Genomic DNA, 18,157 nt, shown 5'->3' on the forward strand with positions numbered 1-18,157 from the left:
TGGGGTTGCCAGAGGCCACCAGCTCCCAGGCCTGGCCCCTCTACTCCCCTCCGCAGCCTCTCCTGCAGGACTAGCCCACGGTGAGCCGCTCCTGGTAAGGTGCTGGTATGTTTCCATTCTCAACCACCCTTGGTCACTGCCAAGTACCTCCGGCCGGCGGTGCTCGTCTACGTCCACAGAGCCGTCTAGGGGCGTCACAAAGTGACACACAGGATTCTTGCGCTTCTCCAGATCTGAGCAGAGAGAGGGTGAGAGTCTTACCATGATCCAGACCCCTGAGGGAGCCCCAGCCTGTCTGCCGCACCCCTCCCCCAGGGCGGACCATATTCCCAGGTACCCTTTCCTTCTCCTTCCCTAGGAAAAGGAGATTTCAGGGGAATAAAGGAATCGCCTCAGCCAGAAAGGCAGTGTGGCTACTCAGAGAAAGGCCAGCCCAATACAAGCCTGCCCCAGCACACTCATCTCCCGAAGAAGCTGCCAGGTCCACAACACCCGGGCTGGAGAGAGAAGGCCAGTGCCTGAGTCTTCCTAGACCTGCTCCCTGACTCTTCAGATGCCAACCCTCTGCTGGGCCTGATAGCCAGTAAATGTCCACTCCCCTAGGACTTGGCTTGGGCTTCCTGTCTGCACAGACTGAACTTCTGCTAGAAACACCAGGTCCCAGGAGCAGACTCTAGCCCCTGGGTGCCCAGGCCTCCAGGCCATGAAGCTCTGACCACCACCGGCGCCCAGGCTGGGCGGCACTTACACTGCATGTACCAGGCCCGCCAGATGGCATTATTGAGCCGGATCTTGTCTCTCCACTGTAGCTTCAGACCCTTGAAATTCTTCCACTTTGGAGACACCAACTTCCCACTGAAAGGCAAGGCAAAGCAGGGAGACTCAGTGATTACTCTGAAATTGAAGTGAAACTACAAAGTGCCACCCAATCATTCCAGGACCAAACTCCTGACTGACCCACCCCCAGCCAGACACCAGGCTTCATGGAATTCAGGTCACTGGGGGATTTCTTCAGAGCCACACAGGGCAGGGCGTGGCGGGGATGCTGTCAGGGTGTGGAGGGCAGGACTGGCCACAGGGGTAGCGATTGGTGCGCGCGGCGGCAGCATGTGGGGTTCACCACATTCTTCCATCTACTTTGGCATATCCTACAAATTTTCCATAACTAAAAATTAAAAGAAATCTGTTGACCACAGAGTGAAACCCAGGCTCCTGTGACCTGGTCGTGGCCCGCCTGCTTTGCCACCAGCCCCGACGAGGCATTCACAATCCAAGTACCTGAGCATCCCACTGGCCTGAGCGCCTGCAGGGCAGGGCCCCTCCTGCCTCCCAGAACCTCTGACATGGTCCTCACTCATGATGACCCTCCACTCAGTCACCTTCTAATCCTTCAAGATGCTGCCCCCGACACCACCTCCTCTGAGCCAGCCTGGCCTTCCCAGCCTGCTGCCTATTCCTTCTGGGTCCCTCTGCTCTCCTCCACTCTGGGACGGTCTCACGGGAGCTCTTATGTAGCAGTATCTGCACACACGTGACTTTCCTTGTTGACACTGCAGCTCCTCTAGGGAAGACTGTTAGGTGGCTTGGCACATAGTAGGGGCTCAATTAACAATTCTTCATTATATGTCAAGAGCACTTGTAAATCCAGCCTCCGTGGTGGCAGAGCCGTCTTGGGCAGCTCAGTTTTCCAAGTGCTAGACCAGGAGCCATCTCTGGGCAGCCGGCATAGGGTTTCTCTTTTTCAGATGGCTTGAGATGGGCAAGGCACTATTTCTTTTTTTTTTTTTTTTTTTTTTTTTTTTTTGAGACGGAGTCTCGCTCTGTCGCCCAGGCTGGAGTGCAGTGGCCGGATCTCAGCTCACTGCAAGCTCCGCCTCCTGGGTTTACGCCATTCTCCTGCCTCAGCCTCCCGAGCAGCTGGGACTACAGGCGCCCACCACCTCGCCCGGCTAGTATTTTTGCATTTTTTAGTAGAGACGGGGTTTCACCGTGTTAGCCAGGATGGTCTCGATCTCCTGACCTCATGATCCGCCCGTCTCGGCCTCCCAAAGTGCTGGGATTACAGGCTTGAGCCACCGCGCCCGGCCGGGCAAGGCACTATTTCTAGCCCATATCACAGTGGGGCTGTGGAGGTTTGATCTGACACAGGCCATAGTCCTGCCCCTTCTCCAGTCCTACTGAGAAAGGCCACGTGGCAAGCCAAAATTTGCCAACAATAGTTGCAGCCTTCACAGGAAGCGCCTGAGCAACAACCATTCCGTGAACCTGGAACCTGCCCTGGAAGGCAGATGCCCTGGCTGTGCCCCCGGCAGCACCCTTATGCCTATCCCCACCCAAACCCCCAAGGATCCCAGGCTTTGGGCAATACAGGCCAGAAGGTTATGACACCCCCAGAAAAATGTCACAGTGCATCCTCTCATCACACAAGAGACACGCGGACAGCAGCAGCTTCTGTGCAATGGATTAGGGACTCAGAGCAGTCACACGCCTTCTTCCTTCCTTCTCTCCCCAGTTCAAAGGCTCGTCTAACCCACCTCCATGCTGATGGCCTGGCCTCACTGGCAGTACAGCAGGCAGCTACGGCACTGGACAGCCACCGCTATGTCATGGCGTACCTGCTGCCTACCACAGCAGTGCTCTGGGTAAAATCAGAATGACATCCCCTCCTCCAGAGTGTGTTAATAAGGACTAAATGAAAGCACACTTGTGTACAGTAAAATACACACATGCATGCTTAGACACACACACAACTGGTAAACCCCTAAAGCAAACACAAAGATATTAATAACCATCTCAATGATCTAGAGTTAAGTTATTACTGAAAGGCATAATTTTTTTTTTTTTTTTTTTGAGATAGAATCTCACTCTGTTGCCCAGGCTGGAGTGCAGTGGTGAGATCTTGACTCACTTGAACCTCCGCCTCCCGGGTTCAAGATATTTGCCTGACTCAGCCAACCGAGTAGCTGGGACTACAGGTGCCCACCACCACATCAGCCTAATTTTTTTGTTTGTTTGTTTTTTGAGACAGAGTTTCGCTCTTGTTGCCCAGGCTGGAGTGCAGTGGCGCGATCTCAGCTCACGGCAACCTCTGCCTCCCGGGTTCAAGTGATTTTCCTGCCTCAGCCTCCCGAATAGTCGGGATTACAGGCATGCGCCACCACACCCAGCTAATTTTGTATTTTTAGTAGAGATGGGATTTCATCATGTTGGTCAGGCTGGTCTGGAACTCCCAACCTCAGCTGATCTGCCCGCCTCGGCCTCCCAAAGTGCTGGGATTACAGGCATGGGCCACCACACCTGGCCTAATTTTTGTATTTTTAGGAGAGACAGGGTTTCACCATGTTGGCCAGGCTGGTTTTGAACTCCTGACCTCAAGTGATCCTCCTGCCTCAGCCTCCAAAAGTGCTGGGATTACAGGTATGCAACATTGTGCCCGGCAAAAAGCATAATTTAAAAAAATTTAGTTTTGATTTTCGTGGATACACAGTAGGTGCATAGATCGAAGGGCATGATGTTTTTAACAACCCCTGCCCTAAAGTTCTTTCTCTTATGTTTGCCACATTGCCGTGTGGTTCCTCTTCCTCCACAGGTGGAAAAGGTAACACCGGTGCCCTCTGCCAACACCAGGAACAGAGACCTGGGCAGAAGTCAGCTCCAAGTGCCAGGCCAGCCCTGAGGGTGGGATCCACGTAGCTGCAGAAGCCTCACCCACTCTGCACTGTGAAGAGCTGAGGACTGAAGGTGGGGGACAGCTGAGGCGGGGAGGTTCCCCTCATGCAACATGTCTTTGGTGGGGCACACGTCATGCCTGCATGCTCAGCGTCCTGAAGGGCAGATGGCTGTGGGCACAAGGTGGATAACCAACCTGGCCAGAGCAGTGAGGGGAGGCTTTCTGGAGGAAGTGGTGTTTAAGCAAAGGCCTAGGGGATAAGGAAAGCCAGCTCAGCCGAGAGGAGACAAAGCCCACGCAGTTCCCTTCTGCCTGGCCTGTGGTGGCCCCAGTGAGCAGAACTCAGCCTGATCGAGGCAGTGAAAAGCCCTCAATGTGTGAACCGGGCATGGTGGTGCGTCTGTAGTCCCAGCTACTGGGGAGACTGAGGCAGGAGGAGCGCTTGAGCCCAGGTGTTTGAGGTTGCAGTGAGCCATGATGGCACCACTGCACTCCAGCCTAAGTGAAAGAGCAAGATCCTGTCTCAAAAAACAAACAAACAAACAAAAATAACCAACCAAAAAAGGGAATCTGAAGGCAGGGGGTAGCAGCAAACCTGGAGGGCAGAGGGTTTTAATCACATACAATGAGGGGAGCGGCAATACGCAGGGAAATTTAGCCTTACAGGCTAGAAGGTTTAGTTGAGGGTCCCCTGTTCTTCCTCTCTGTGAGCTGAAATGTTTCCCTTTTCTTTGGTGTTTACATCAAACACAGTCAGACTTCAGCAGCAACACGGAGATCAGAACTCCCAACTGGCATGACCCCTCCACCCCGAGTTTCTGTAATATCTCTATGGCCAACAGGTGGCACTCAACAAACACAAAGAAGGGCGTCCAACTCAAAATCCAAACTTAAACCAGCCACGGCCAGAAAGGGTTCACCGCCCGCACCCCCATGGCAATTTCAAGTCAAGATCGGAGGAGGCAACGCGTGAAGTTCTGTGATGCCTCAGAAGGTGGCAAGGCGGTAATGAATGCTTCAGTTGTTACGAAAGGAAGGGACGCCCTCGACGACTCACGTCCAGAAACCCTGGGCAGGCTTGTATAGATTTCTCTCCTGATGGGCCTGGCAGAGCTGTTAGGCTATGCACCGTCAATCTTCAAGGAGGGGAGCGGGGACATTTCCTACAAAGACATCCATGGGGGCTCTTCTTCACAGGGTACTCAGGAAAAGCTGCTCTAAAAGTCCCACAAGGGGCTAGGCGCAGTGGCTCACGCCTGTAATCCCAGATCTTTAGAGGGCTGAGGCGGGAGGATCACTTGAGTTCAGGAGTTCCAGACCAGCCTGGGCAATATAACAAGATCTCATCTCTTTAAAAAAAAAAAAAAAAAAAAAAAAAAAAAACAAGGGCCGGGCGCAGTGGCTCACGCCTGTAATCCCAGCACTTTGGGAGGCCGAGGCAGGCAAATCACGAGGTCAGGAGATCAAGACCATCCTGGCTGACACGGTGAAACCCCGTCTCTACTAAAAATACAAAAAATTAGCCAGGTGTGGCGGCGGGCGCCTGTAGTCCCAGCTACTCAGGAGGCTGAGGCAGGAGAATGGCATGAACCTGGGAGGCAGGGTTTGCAGTGAGCTGAGATCGCACCACTGCACTCCAGCCTGGGAGACAGCAAGACTCCATTTTAACTCACGCTGCCAGCTCAACATCATCCAGACAAAGGTGACTGGGCTGCCTCTTAGTCTAACTTGGATTATGCCCCATTCCTTCTTTAAAGCAGACCAGAAACATGTCCTGACTATTTCTGTGAGACCACTGGCTTCCCCGAAGACAAGAAATTCTCCTCCGGCCTCCACCTCCTGAACCTGCCCCTGCCATCTGCCCATCAGAAAAGTGAAGTTCGACTGCACTCACCCATTTGCTAGCCCTCTCCTCCCCCTCTGTGGGAAGGCCATCAACTAGGGTCGCCAGCACAGGGTCTGGCATGTGGGAGGTGTTTTAAATATGCAGTTATTAAATGAATGATAAATTTTCCATGAAGAACAATCTTTACACCACCCTGCCACGGCCGCCCTTCCTAGAAGGCAGGTTCTTGACGTGAAACAGGAAATTCACAGTACAACAAAGGTCTCTCTCAAAACTTTTCTTGGATGAAACTAGCAAACTAAGAATTCCTCAGAGGTCTGGCAAGAGACTGCTTTGGAATGGAAGGAAATTAAATTGCAAGACATGCACAGACCAACCTGGAAGTAAGAACAGGGGCGGGCAGAGAGGGCAGGCAGGGCATGGCAAGGTCAGGGGTCCCTAATTCTGTTGGTTCCGGCTGGGACGAACTCCTGACTCCTGCTTAGACCATTCTCTCCAAAAGAAAGCAGGCAGAGGCCGGGCACGGTGGCTCACGCCTGTAATCCCAGCAATTTGGGAGGCCGAGGTGGACAGATCACGAGGGTTAGGAGTTTGAGACCAGCCTGGCCAACATGGTGAAACCCCGTCTCTACTAAAAATACAAAATTAGCCAGGCATGGTGGCATGTGCCTGTAATCCCAGCTACTTAGGAGGCTGAGACCTCGCCAATGCACTCCAGCCTGGGCAACAGAGCAAGACTCTGCCTCAATTAAAAAAAAAAAAAAAAGGCTGGATGCAGTGGCTCACGCCTGTAATCCCAGCACTTTGGGAGGCTGAGGCAGGTGGTTCATGAGGTCAAGAGATCAAGACCATCTTGGCCAACATGGTGAAACACCATCTCTACTAAAAATACAAAAATTAGCTGGGTGTGGTGATGCGCACCTGTAGGCCCACCTACTTAGGAGGCTGAGGCAGGGGAATCGCTTGAATCTGAGAGGTGGAGGTTGCAGTGAGCCAAGATGGCACCACTGCACTCCAGCCTGGCAACAGAGCAAGACTTCGTCTCAAAAAAAAAAAAAAAGCAAGCATGCAGAGGGCTCTGGGGCTGTCATTATAGGTCTCAGAACAGTGGTAGAGCCCATTCATTTGTTCATTCAACCATATTTGTTTGTCATGGGGCAACATTTCTTCACCATTCCTGGTGCTTCTTAGAGGGACACCCCTTAGCAAAACACTCCTGGCTTCCTCCCTACTCCCTGACAGACAGGTAGAGTGGGGCATCTCAGTGAGGGCTGCAGGACAGGCACAGTGAGGGTTGCAGGACAACCTGGGCTGGGGTCATTCCCTCCTGCCCCTGCTCCTGAAGAGGGGATGGGGTGGAAGGTCAGTCCGGGGTTCTCTTACAAGCCATATCCTCAGCTTGGTCAACAATAAAGTTAATATTTTGGCCAACATCTGCTGACTCTTTTTCTTGTAGTAAAATAAATATAAAATTTACCATTTTAACCATTTTAAAGTAGATGATCCAGTGCCATTAAGAACATTCACAATGTTTTCTAACCAGCACCATTACCTAGTTCCCCACTTGTAATCCTAGCACTTTGAGGGGCCAAGGCAGGAGAACTGCTTGAGCCCAGGAGTTTGAGACCGGTCTGGGTAACATAGTGAGACCCCCATGTCCACAAAAAATTAGAAAACTAGCTGGGCTTGGTGGCATGTGCCTGTGGTCCTAGCTACTCAGGAGGCTGAGATGGGAGGATCGCTCTAGCCCAGGAGGTCAAGGCTGCAGTGAGCCACTATTGTACCACTGCACTCCAGCCTGGGTGACAGGGCAGGACCCTGTCTCAAAAGAAAAGAGAAAAGAAAGAGAAGGAAAGAAGGAAGGGAAGAGAGAAAGAGAGAGGAAGGAAAGAAGGGAGGGAGGGGGAAAGAAAAAAATACTCTCAGAACTTCATTACTTTCAAGGCAGAATCATATTCCATGCATAGATGGACCACATTCAGTTTATCCATCATCAGTAGGACACAGGTTGTATCCACCTTTCGGCTATGGCAAATAGCGCTGCTACAAAGTGACTCCTCCGTTTTATTTCCCAATCAGTGTAGAGCTCTGGTGGGGAAGAGTTCTTATCACTGGGCTGGTGCTGGGGATAGAATGATGGGCAAAAACAGTCGTGAGCCTTCCTGAAGGGCAAGCTGACAACTGCCCATCAACATCGTAACTGCACATCCCTGTGGCCCACAAGACCCTTCCTAGGAAGTGATTCGACAGATTCATTTCACATGGGCACAAAGACGTGAAGAGAAGGACATTAAACTGCAGCACTGTTTGCAGCAGCAAAAGGTTGAAAATAACCTAGATATTCATCACAGGGGACCAGTCAAAACTGGCATATCTACACAGTGGAACACTATGGGGTAATTTTTAAAATAACACATTTCTATGTGGTAACATACAGGGAAGACCTACAAGAAGCACTGTTAAGTAAGTGCAAAAACAAAAATGAAACCAAGGCGCAAGACATGTGGTATGGCTACCATTTGTTTTTCTTTTTTCTGTTTTTTTGTTTGTTTGTTTTGTTTTTATTGTTTGAGATGGAGTCTCGCTCTGTCACCCAGGCTGGAGTGCAAGCCTGGCTCACTGCAAGCTCCACCTCCCGGGTTCACGCCATTCTCCTTCCTCAGCCTCCGGAGTAGCTGGGACTACAGGTGCCCGCCACCGTGCCCAGCTAATTTTTTGTAGTTTTAGTAGAGACGGGGTTTCACCGTGTTAGCCAGGATGGTCTCAATCTCCTGACCTCGTGATCTGCCCGCCTCGGCCTCCCAAAGTGCTGGGAATACAGGCGTGAGCCACCGCGCCCGGCCCATTTGTTTTTTATTTTTATTTTTATTATCTATTTTTTTTTGAGATGCAGTCTCGCTCTGTCGCCAGGCTGGAGTGCAGTGGCCATCTCAGCTCACTGCAACCTCTGCCTCCCAGGTTCAAGCAATTCTCCTGCCTCAGCCTCCTGAGTAGCTGGGATTACAGGCATGTGCCACCACACCTGGCAAATTTTTGTATTTTTAGTAGAGACGGGGTTTTGCCATGTTGGCCAGGGTGGTCTCGAACTCCTGGCCTCACATGATCCGCCCACCTTGGCCTCCCAAAGTGCTGGGATTACAGGCGTAAGCCACCACACCCGGCCCGGTATGGCTACCGTTTATATTCAGAGATATCCACACAGACACATAGGAAAGGAGGGAGGAGAAAAGACAGCCAGGATGGATACATAAGAAAAGGGTGAGAGTGCCACAGCGATTTCCCTTTGCAGAGATGAGCTGGAGAAGCAAGGGGTCCAGTGAGAAGGAGTGTTCACTGGTCACCGTTTTGTATTGTTGAAATATAACACTGGAATGTACAGCATTCCTCCCTTTTCTGTGGTATTATGGTTTACCCATGATCAACCGCTGTCTGAAAATATTACATGGAAAGTTGCAGAAATAAACAATCTATAAATCCTAAACCATGCACTGTTTGGAATAGCATGAAATCTCATGCCGTACACTCTGTCCCGCCTGGGACATGACTTGTCCCTTTGTCCAGCAGATCCACACGGTAGTTGCCACCCATCTGCTAAGTCACTTAGGAGCCATCTCAGTGGTCAGACCCATGGTTGTGGTATCACAGTGCTTATGTTCAGGTAGCCCTTATTTTACTTAATAATGGCCACAAAGCATGAGAGTAGTGAGGCTGGCAATTCAGATATGCCCCAAGAGAAGCCTTAAAGTGCTTTCATTAAGTGAAAACGTGAAAGTTCTTGACTTAACAAGAAAAAAACTGATATGCTGAGGTTGCTAAGATCTATGGTAAAACCAGATTTTCTCTCCGTGTACTTGTGAATAGATTGTCATAACTGCTCTGTGTTATTATTGTTGTTAATCTCTTACTGTGCCTCACTTATAAATTAAGTTTTATCACAAGTATATAGCTAACATGTGAAAAAATAGAGTGTATACAGGGTTCGGTACGATCTGAGCTTTCAGGCATCCACTGGGGTCTTAGAACACACCCCCTCAGAGAAGGGGAGACTACTGTATTACTTTTTCAAAGTAAACAAGGAAAAAAGACCAGGTAAGGTCCAAGACATTCCAGGGCTTCTAGTTAACTGCGGAAGACAATTCATCACAAAAAGAGATATAAACTTGTGAATGAGTCAACTCTGGGCAGCAGATCCAGATATGAGGATCACAGTTATTAGGTGGTTTCAATGAGTGAGTAGAGGAATGACTCTTCCAGAAGTCCAATTCACTTGCTTCAAAAGGGCAGTCTCTATTGGCTGGTCCTGGGATGTGGGCCTGGTCCCACAGGCTGCCAGCAGCCAAAGCTAACAGGCTACAGACGAACAAAGGTTCACTGAGGAGCCAGGACGCAGGAGGGACCACCACCAGTGGCCTGGCAGGAGAGGCAGTGTGCACGTCAGGCCGCCCACCCGAGCAGAGAGCCTCCTACGGAGGAAGCCCGGGGGTTTCAGGTCCTGCTCCATCCTCCTCGTGGCATCCTTGGCATCTTTTTTCTTATATTCAAAGAACATCCTGTTGGAGAAGCAGGCTCCGAGGGCTGTGGCGAGAAGGCTGGTGCACACTCCAGTGTGCAAGCGTTCGAGTGCTTGCAGGTGTTCCGCCCACGTACGTGCCAGCTTGTTTGTGAGGGTGTATGTTTGTCTTTTTTTGTGTGAAAAGCAGGGAGTAATCATTTCCATGACCATCCAAAAATAGGGCAATTGAGGGAGTGGATACCAGGCAAGATATGCCGGCCTGCAATGGTGAGTTCACCCTGCCTGGGATGGGCTGTGTCCAGGCCTTCTACTAGAGGACAGACACCACCATGCCTAGACCACTTCTAACCAACAAAGAAAGCAGAGTGGCTCCATTTCTGGCCTTGTCACCCAGGCCAGCCCAGTCTACCCTCTGCAAAACAGTGACCACATCCACCACTCAGGACAGCGGGGTCGGCCATAGCAGATATGCGGGCCTGGGCCCAGCACGCAGTCAATGCTGGGCATGCTGAGGCACGCTCCTGAGTTTTAGGAGATTCTTGGGCATGTTCTTAAGTTTCCTGTCAGATTCAAGCCATAAGTGGACTTTCAGGCAGGGGCAGGGACCCCCGGGCAGGGCACAATTTAAAGCCAGAGTCCTCGGCCGGGCGCGGTGGCTCAAGCCTGTAATCCCAGCACTTTGGGAGGCCGAGACGGGTGGATCACAAGGTCAGGAGATCGAGACCATCCTGGCTAACACCGTGAAACCCCGTCTCTACTAAAGAATACAAAAAACTAGCCGGGCGACGAGGCGGGCGCCTGTAGTCCCAGCTACTTGGGAGGCGGAGGCAGGAGAATGGTGTAAACCTGGGAGGCGGAGCTTGCAGTGAGCTGAGATCCGGCCACCGCACTCCAGCCTGGGCGACAGAGCCAGACTCCGTCTAAAAAAAAAAAAAAAAAAAAAAAAAAAAAAAAAAAAAAAAAGCCAGAGTCCTAGGTTTCCTCGCCAGAAGAGTAAACCCCAATCAGACCCCAAGGTGCTCCCCACTCCTCTGGACTGGAGATGAAACCAGATTTGCAAGAGGCAAACTTGGTGTTTCACTTCAATTTGCATTATTTGTTAATGAAATTTCACAATTAAAAACCTGTGTGTTAGCCATGTGTCCCTTATTTTCTAAGCTGTTAGCCCAAGCCCATTGCCTTTTCTAATAACTTATTCTGAAATAATTATAGACTCACAGGAACTCACGCAAATGGAACACAGAGCTCCATGCACCCTTCACCCAGCTTTCCCCAGTGGTAGCTCTTATATCTCTGGAGCACAATGTCCAAACCAGGAAACTGGCTTTGGGACATTACTGGCAAACAGACTACGCATCATTTACAGTCATTGAAATGTCAACGTTGTGGGTGTGTGTTTTGAGATGGAGTCTCGCTCTGTTGCCCAGGCTGCAGTGCAGCAGCACAATCTCGGTTCACTGCAACCTCTGCCTCCCAGGTTCAAGTGATTCTCCGGCCTCAGCCTCCCAAGTAGCTGGGATTACAGGTACTGCCATCATGCCTGGCTAATTTTTGAGTTTTTGTAGAGACAGGGTTTCACCATGTTGGACAGGCTGGTATTGAACTCCTGACTTCAGGTGATCTGCCCACCTCAGCCTCCCAAAGTGCTGGGATTACAAGTGTGAGCCGCTGTGCCCAGGTGTCAGCCATCGTTTCCCTTGCTATTTTATATTTGCAATATTACAACATTAGTGGTACTAATGCTTTGCGATGTTTCTGCAAATGCTTCCCCTAGGATTTTCATTGTCTTTTACTTGTTTTTATGGCATGTCTTTTGTTTGTTTGTTTGTTTGTTTGTCTGTTTTGAGACGGAGTCTCGCTCTGTCGCCCAGGCTGGAGTGCAGTGGCGTAATCTTGGCTCACTGCAAGCTCCGCCTCCTGGGTTCACGCCATTCTCCTGCCTCAGCCTTCTGAGCAACTGGGACTACAGGCGCCGGCCACCGCACCCGGCTAATTTTTTGTATTTTTAGTAGAGACAGGGTTTCACCATGTTAGCCAGGATGGTCTTGATCTCCTGACCTCGTGATCCACCCGCCTTGGCCTCCCAAAGTGCTGGGATTACAGGCATGAGCCACTGCACCCGGCCTATGGCATGTCTTTTGAATGTAGGTTACATATTTGTGTAATCATCTCTACTGGTCTTTTTTTTTTTTTTTTTGAGAAGGAGTTTAGCTCTTGTTGCCCAGGCTGGAGTGCAATGGTGCGATCTTGACTCACTGCAACCTCTGCCTCCCAGGTTCAAGCGATTCTCCTGCCTGAGCCTCCTGAGTAGTTGGGATGACAGGTGCCCGCTACCACACCCAGCTATTGTTTGTATTTTTAGTAGAGACAGGGTTTCACCGTGTTGTCCAGGGTGGTCTTGAACTCCTGATCTCAGGTGATGCACCTGCCTTGGCCTCCCAAAGTGCTGGGATTATAGGCGTGAGCTACTGTGCCCGGCTGCTACTGGTTTTTCTTTAGAATTTCTTGTACTGCTTTCCCTGTCTGCCCTCCCACCCATTCAGAGATTTAGTTTTCACTTTTATCTTTTCAGCTTTTGTAGTTGTATTGATTGAAAATATACATGTCCATAATGAAAGAAAATTCAAACAAAAAGGAAAAGTGCAAAGAATAAAAGCAAAATCACCTTCAATTCCACCACCTAGAAATAACCTGTTACATTTTGGCGATATCATTGTGTAGCAAAGAAGTAGTCTTCCTGGTTGGGTGCAGTGGGCTCAATTCCAGCATTTTGGGAGCACTTTGTAATTCCAGCGCTTTGGGAGGCCGAGGCAAATGGATCATTTGAGGTCAGAAGTTCAAGACCAGCCTGGACAACATGATGAAACCCTGTCTCTACTAAAAATTTAAAAATTAGCGGGGCGGTAGTGGTGCATGCCTGTAATCTCAGCTACTCAGGAGGCTGAGGCAGGAGAATCACTTGAACCCAGGAGGTGGGGGTTGAGGTGAGCAGAGATCGTGACACTGCACTCCAGTGTGGGCAACAGAGTGAGATCCTGTCCCCTCCACCAAAAAAAAGAAGCAACCTTCCCGAAGAGAGGTCCAGTCTTTGCCCTGGGCTGCTGTGAGGTGAATTCTAGGCCCTTGGAATTAGAAATTAGTTCTGCCTGATGGGAGTGTCTTTGTTTGCCTGGGGGCTTTGGCCACAGAACAGTTATCAATCTGATTTACAATGGGGGCTAGAGCACAGGGTATCAGTTCCAACCTCCAGAGGAAAGGATAACTAAAGGTCTTAACCAGATATCTGGGAGGGGCTGGAGACTAAAGGTCAACCACAGGGGTAGAATGGATCAAGTACAGTAAAAACTTGACTCTTGGCTGATTTTAATTTGAATCCTTTCCTTAAAATATACTGCAACCACAAATACAATACTTTTCAGTGCGTTCTGTTTTTCTAGTGAATTACTGAACCTGAGGGTGGTTTTGGGAACTCCCCAATTTGTATTGGTGTTAGAAATGAAGGCAGTCAGCTGGGCGCGGTAGCTCATACCTGTAGTCCAGCACTTTGGGAGGCTGAGGTGGGCAGATCACGAGGTCAGGAGATCGAGACCATCCTGGCTAACACGATGAAATCCCATCTCTACTAAAAACACAAAAAAATTAGCCGGGCGTGGTGGCAGGCACCTGTACTCCCAGCTCCTCGGGAGGCTAAGGCAGGAGAATGGCGTGAACCCGGGAGGCAGAGCTTGCAGTGAGCTGAGATCATGCCACTGCACTCCAGCCTGGGTGACAGAGCAAGACTCTGTCTCAAAAAAAAAAAAAAAAAAGAAATAAAGACAGTTATACGGACTGTTCTAACTCTGTAGTTGGCCCTTAAGTCCTGGCAATACATATTCATCTGATTATGTATGTATATAAATAAAGATAAAAATGTATAAATAGGCTGGACGTGGTGGCTCACATCTGTAATCCTAGCACTTTGGGAGGCTGATGTGGGTGGATCGCTTGAACCCAGGAGAGCGAGACCAGCCTGGACAGCATGTCGAAACCATATCTCTACAAAAGATACAAAAATTAGCCAGGTGTGGTGGTACATGCCTGTAGTCCCAGCTACTTGGCAGGCTGAGGTGGGAGGAGCACCTGAGTCCAGGAGGCGGAGGCTGCAGGGCTGCAGTGAGCTGTGAACTCACCACTGTACTCCAGCCTGCGTGGCAGAGTGAGACCCTGTCTCAAAACAAAAAAAACAAAAAATCCATATATATATGAATAACATAATGCTTATATAGGTAGGAACAGGTTTGTTTTATAACGCAATTTTCACTTATATGTCACAGACATCTTATGCCAATAAAGTTTTATATTATTTTATTTTTATGTACAGAATATTTCACTGTACATATTTATCATAATCTACTTAACCATTTCCCCATAGACATACATTTATATTAACAGATGTGTCGGCCGGGCGCGGTGGCTCAAGCCTGTAATCCCAGCACTTTGGGAGGCCGAGACGGGCGGATCACGAGGTCAGGAGATCGAGACCAACCTGGCTAATACGCTGAAACCCCGTCTCTACTAAAAAATACAAAAAAACTAGCCGGGCGACGAGGCGGGCGCCTGTAGTCCCAGCTGCTCGGGAGGCTGAGACAGGGGAATGGCGTGAACCCGGGAGGCGGAGCTTGCAGTGAGCTGAGAGCCGGCCACAGCACTCCAGCCTGGGCGGCAGAGCAAGACTCCGTCTCAAAAAAAAAAAAAAAAAAAAAAAAAAAAAAAAAAAACAGATGTGCTTTTTCAAACAAACAGTGCTGTGATAAACACTAATTTTCATTAACATAGTCGAAATTCAGAAGTGCTTTCTTTTATGTTTGTTTTTTGTGTTGTACTTAACAAGGCTTTTTCCTAGCCTAAGACTTTGAAAACACTTACCTATTTCCTTCTAGAACTTTCATGGCTTCCCTTGTTACATTCAATTCAATAAAGCCAACTGGAATTTATTTGGTGGAATTAATGTACAGGGATGATGTCGGGATCCTGCTTTAGGTAGGATTTCCTAAATAATCCATCTTTCCCCATTAAAGTAAAGGTCCATCTTCATCATACACCTCCTTCCCATAGATACATATATTTGGGGCCACTTCTGGATGTTTTTTCTTACGGGGTTTTGTACATCCATTTTTAATGATTTCACTTTTTACATAACTCTGATTCATCTGGGGAAAAAATCAATTTAGTTCTTTACACAGCTCACCAAAACAAATTCCAACTAGTTATCTCATTGTCTCATCTTCCCACAATGACTTATGACACTTTCATGAACATATGTTGCATCTTCACATACACCAGGGCTTGTTCTGGGCCCTGCATCACCACTGACCTTTGTCCAATCCTGTGCTGCTATCACACTAATATAATCATCACCACTCTGTGATATACTTTACTATCTAGGTAAGGTTAGCACCCATCATCTTTTAAAACAATTTTAGAATTCTTGCCTACTAGTCTCTCAAGTGAACTTTACAACCATGTTGACAAATCTCAAAAGAAAACTATTCTAAAAGAAAAAAACAGAAAACTATTTTATTTAATTAATTAATTAATTTATTTATTTTTTGAGATGGAATCTCGCTCTGTCGCCTAGGCTGGAGTGCAGTGGCGCAATCTTGCCTCACTGCAAGCTCCGCCTCCCAGGTTCACGCCATTCTGGTGCCTCAGCCTCCTGAGTAACTAGCTGGGACTACAGGCTTCCGCCACCATGCCCAGCTAATTTTTTGTATTTTTTAGTAGAGACAGAGTTTCACCATGTTAGCCAGGATGGTCTCGATCTCCTGACCTCATGATCCGCCCGCCTCGGACTCCCAAAGTGCTGGGATTACCGGTGTGAGCCACTGTGCCCGGCCAAAAGAAAACTATTTTAATATGTTGATTGGGATTATGTTTAATAAATCAATTAATGTGGGCAGCACCCCACTTCAAATTGGGCCATCTCCATACCAAATTAAGGAATGTTACTCTACTTACACTACTTAACCTACTTTAAAAGTAAGAGAAATCCAAAGCTATCTGGTTTTCTGTAATTTGGTTCATGCACCTCCTTCACATGTCAGATCATATTTTTCTAACGTTTCTAAATAATATAAAAAGGAAATTAAGAAAGAAAAAACAGCAAAACAAAACCAAATCACGCAGTTACACCACTCAAACACAAGCACTATCCACATTTTATTGTGTTTGACATAGCCCCACCTAGCTGATACGGCAACTGCCATCGTCACCCTGACCAAGTGGCTAAGCCATAGGCAGCAGGGAAAGGTTTCCATTATATTCAGTACTAAGCACGACTGTCCCCAAAGAATACAGCTTTTCCCTAGCACCTTCATAAAAAGGCAATTAAGTGGTAGTTGGTTTAAATATTCACCAAGGTAAAATGTTTAGGTAAAGAATGAAAAACTCCACCCAATTGCAGACACCTGGCTTAAAGAGGCGATAAATCAAGGAACAGCATTAGCTAGCCACAGTACACACCTGGAGTCAAGACTCTAGAAATTGGCTACCAGAGATGTAATATAAACAGATCATACCTGCAAATGTTTCTAAGCACCTGTGAAGACTGACAAAAAACAAATGTGATATTATCACCATTATTAGTCATTTCAAGGCACTGCCAGCTACACAGCCTACTTACAAGGCAGAGAAATCTGAAGCTGTCCAATGCATTTAAAAGGATAAGGTAACACTCACCAGGTAGCCAAGATCTATAAATAGGCTTTTTTTTTTTTTTTTTTTTTTTTTTGAGACGGAGTCTCGCTCTGTCGCCCAGGCTGGAGTGCAGTGGCGCAATCTCGGCTCACTGCAAACTCCGCCTCTCGGGTCCACGCCATTCTCCTGCCTCAACTCAGCCTCCCGAGGAGCTGGGACTACAGGCGCCCGCCACCACGCCTGGCTAACTTTTTGTATTTTTAGTAGAGACGGGTTTCACCGTGTTAGCCAGGATGGTCTCCATCTCCTGACCCCGTGATCCGCCCGCCTCGGCCTCCCAAAGTGCTGGGATTACAGGCGTGAGCCACTGGGCCTGGCCCTTTTTTTTTTCTTTTCTTTTTAAGCGCAGGATCTAGCTCTGTTCCGCAGGCTGGAGTGCAGTGGCACGATCATAGCTCACTGCAGCCTTGAACTACTGGGCTCATGCAATCCTCCCACCTCAGCCTCCCAAGAATTTGGGACTACAGGCATACACCACCATGCCCAGCTAAATTTTTATTTTTTTGGTAGAGATAAGCGTCTCCCAGGGTCGGTGCCGTGGCTCACGCCTGTAATCCCAGCACTTTGGGAGGCCGAGGCGGGCGGATCACCTGAGGTCGGGAGTTTGAGATCAGCCTGACCAACATGAAGAAACTTGTCTCTACTGAAAATACAAAATTAGCCGGGCGTGGTGGCACATACCTGTAATCCCAGTTACTCGCGAGGCTGAGGCAGGAGAATCACTTGAACCCTGGAGGCAGAAGTTGCAGTGAGCCAAGACCACGCCATTGTACTCCAGCCTGGGAAACAAGAGCGAAACTCCGTCTCAAAAAATAAAAAAAAGAGAGATAAGCATCTCCCTATGCTGCCCAGGCTGGTGTCGAACTCCTGAGCTCAAGCGATCCTCCTGCCTCAGTCTCCCAAAGTACTGAGATTACAAATGCGAGCCACCACGCCTGATCCTAAACCTAAATAGGCTTGAAATAGTTTTTTCCCTTTTTGAGACAAGAGATAATTCAATAAAGATTGTTCCCAGTTATTTTCAGTTTTAAGGGTCTGGAATTGTATCCCTCCCCAGAAAGAGAGTTTCTGGCCCTAAAGAATATAAGTGAGAGGCACTCAGAGCAGGGATGCGTTAGGGTCATACCCACCTTGCATTCGGCAGAAAGAATAACTGGATCCTGCAACACCCACTGCAACCACAGGATTCTGGCTTATTTGAGGAAGAGGATTCGAAAAAGCACACAAACAACTTTGTACTGTCCTCATCACATAATAGAAATTCCAAAATAAAATCCGTTTTCTCTTTGCCTGCTAAAGATGACTTCTCCCATCTGCTACTGAGAATCAGTTGTCATCCTAAATCTCTCCTTTTCATTCTCTTCCCATGGGTGTTTTTTAGTCAACTTATTAA

General features: G+C 48.7%; 1 protein-coding gene across 2 annotated transcripts in view; it reads right to left on the minus strand.

Moving 5' to 3' along the window:
• Positions 1-18,157, minus strand: part of MLXIP (MLX interacting protein) — a 67,205-nt gene that overhangs the window by 16,823 nt on the left and 32,225 nt on the right. For both annotated transcript variants that reach the window (XM_030938652.1, XM_010368436.2), the window contains exons 2-3: positions 749-855; positions 148-233 (exon numbers count right to left, since the gene is read on the minus strand). In XM_030938652.1, the coding sequence (XP_030794512.1) occupies positions 148-233; positions 749-855 (193 nt within the window). The remainder of the gene's footprint in view (positions 1-147; positions 234-748; positions 856-18,157) is intronic.

The sequence above is a fragment of the Rhinopithecus roxellana genome, chromosome 10, assembly GCF_007565055.1.
Source record: "Rhinopithecus roxellana isolate Shanxi Qingling chromosome 10, ASM756505v1, whole genome shotgun sequence".
Taxonomy (NCBI): domain Eukaryota; kingdom Metazoa; phylum Chordata; class Mammalia; order Primates; family Cercopithecidae; genus Rhinopithecus; species Rhinopithecus roxellana.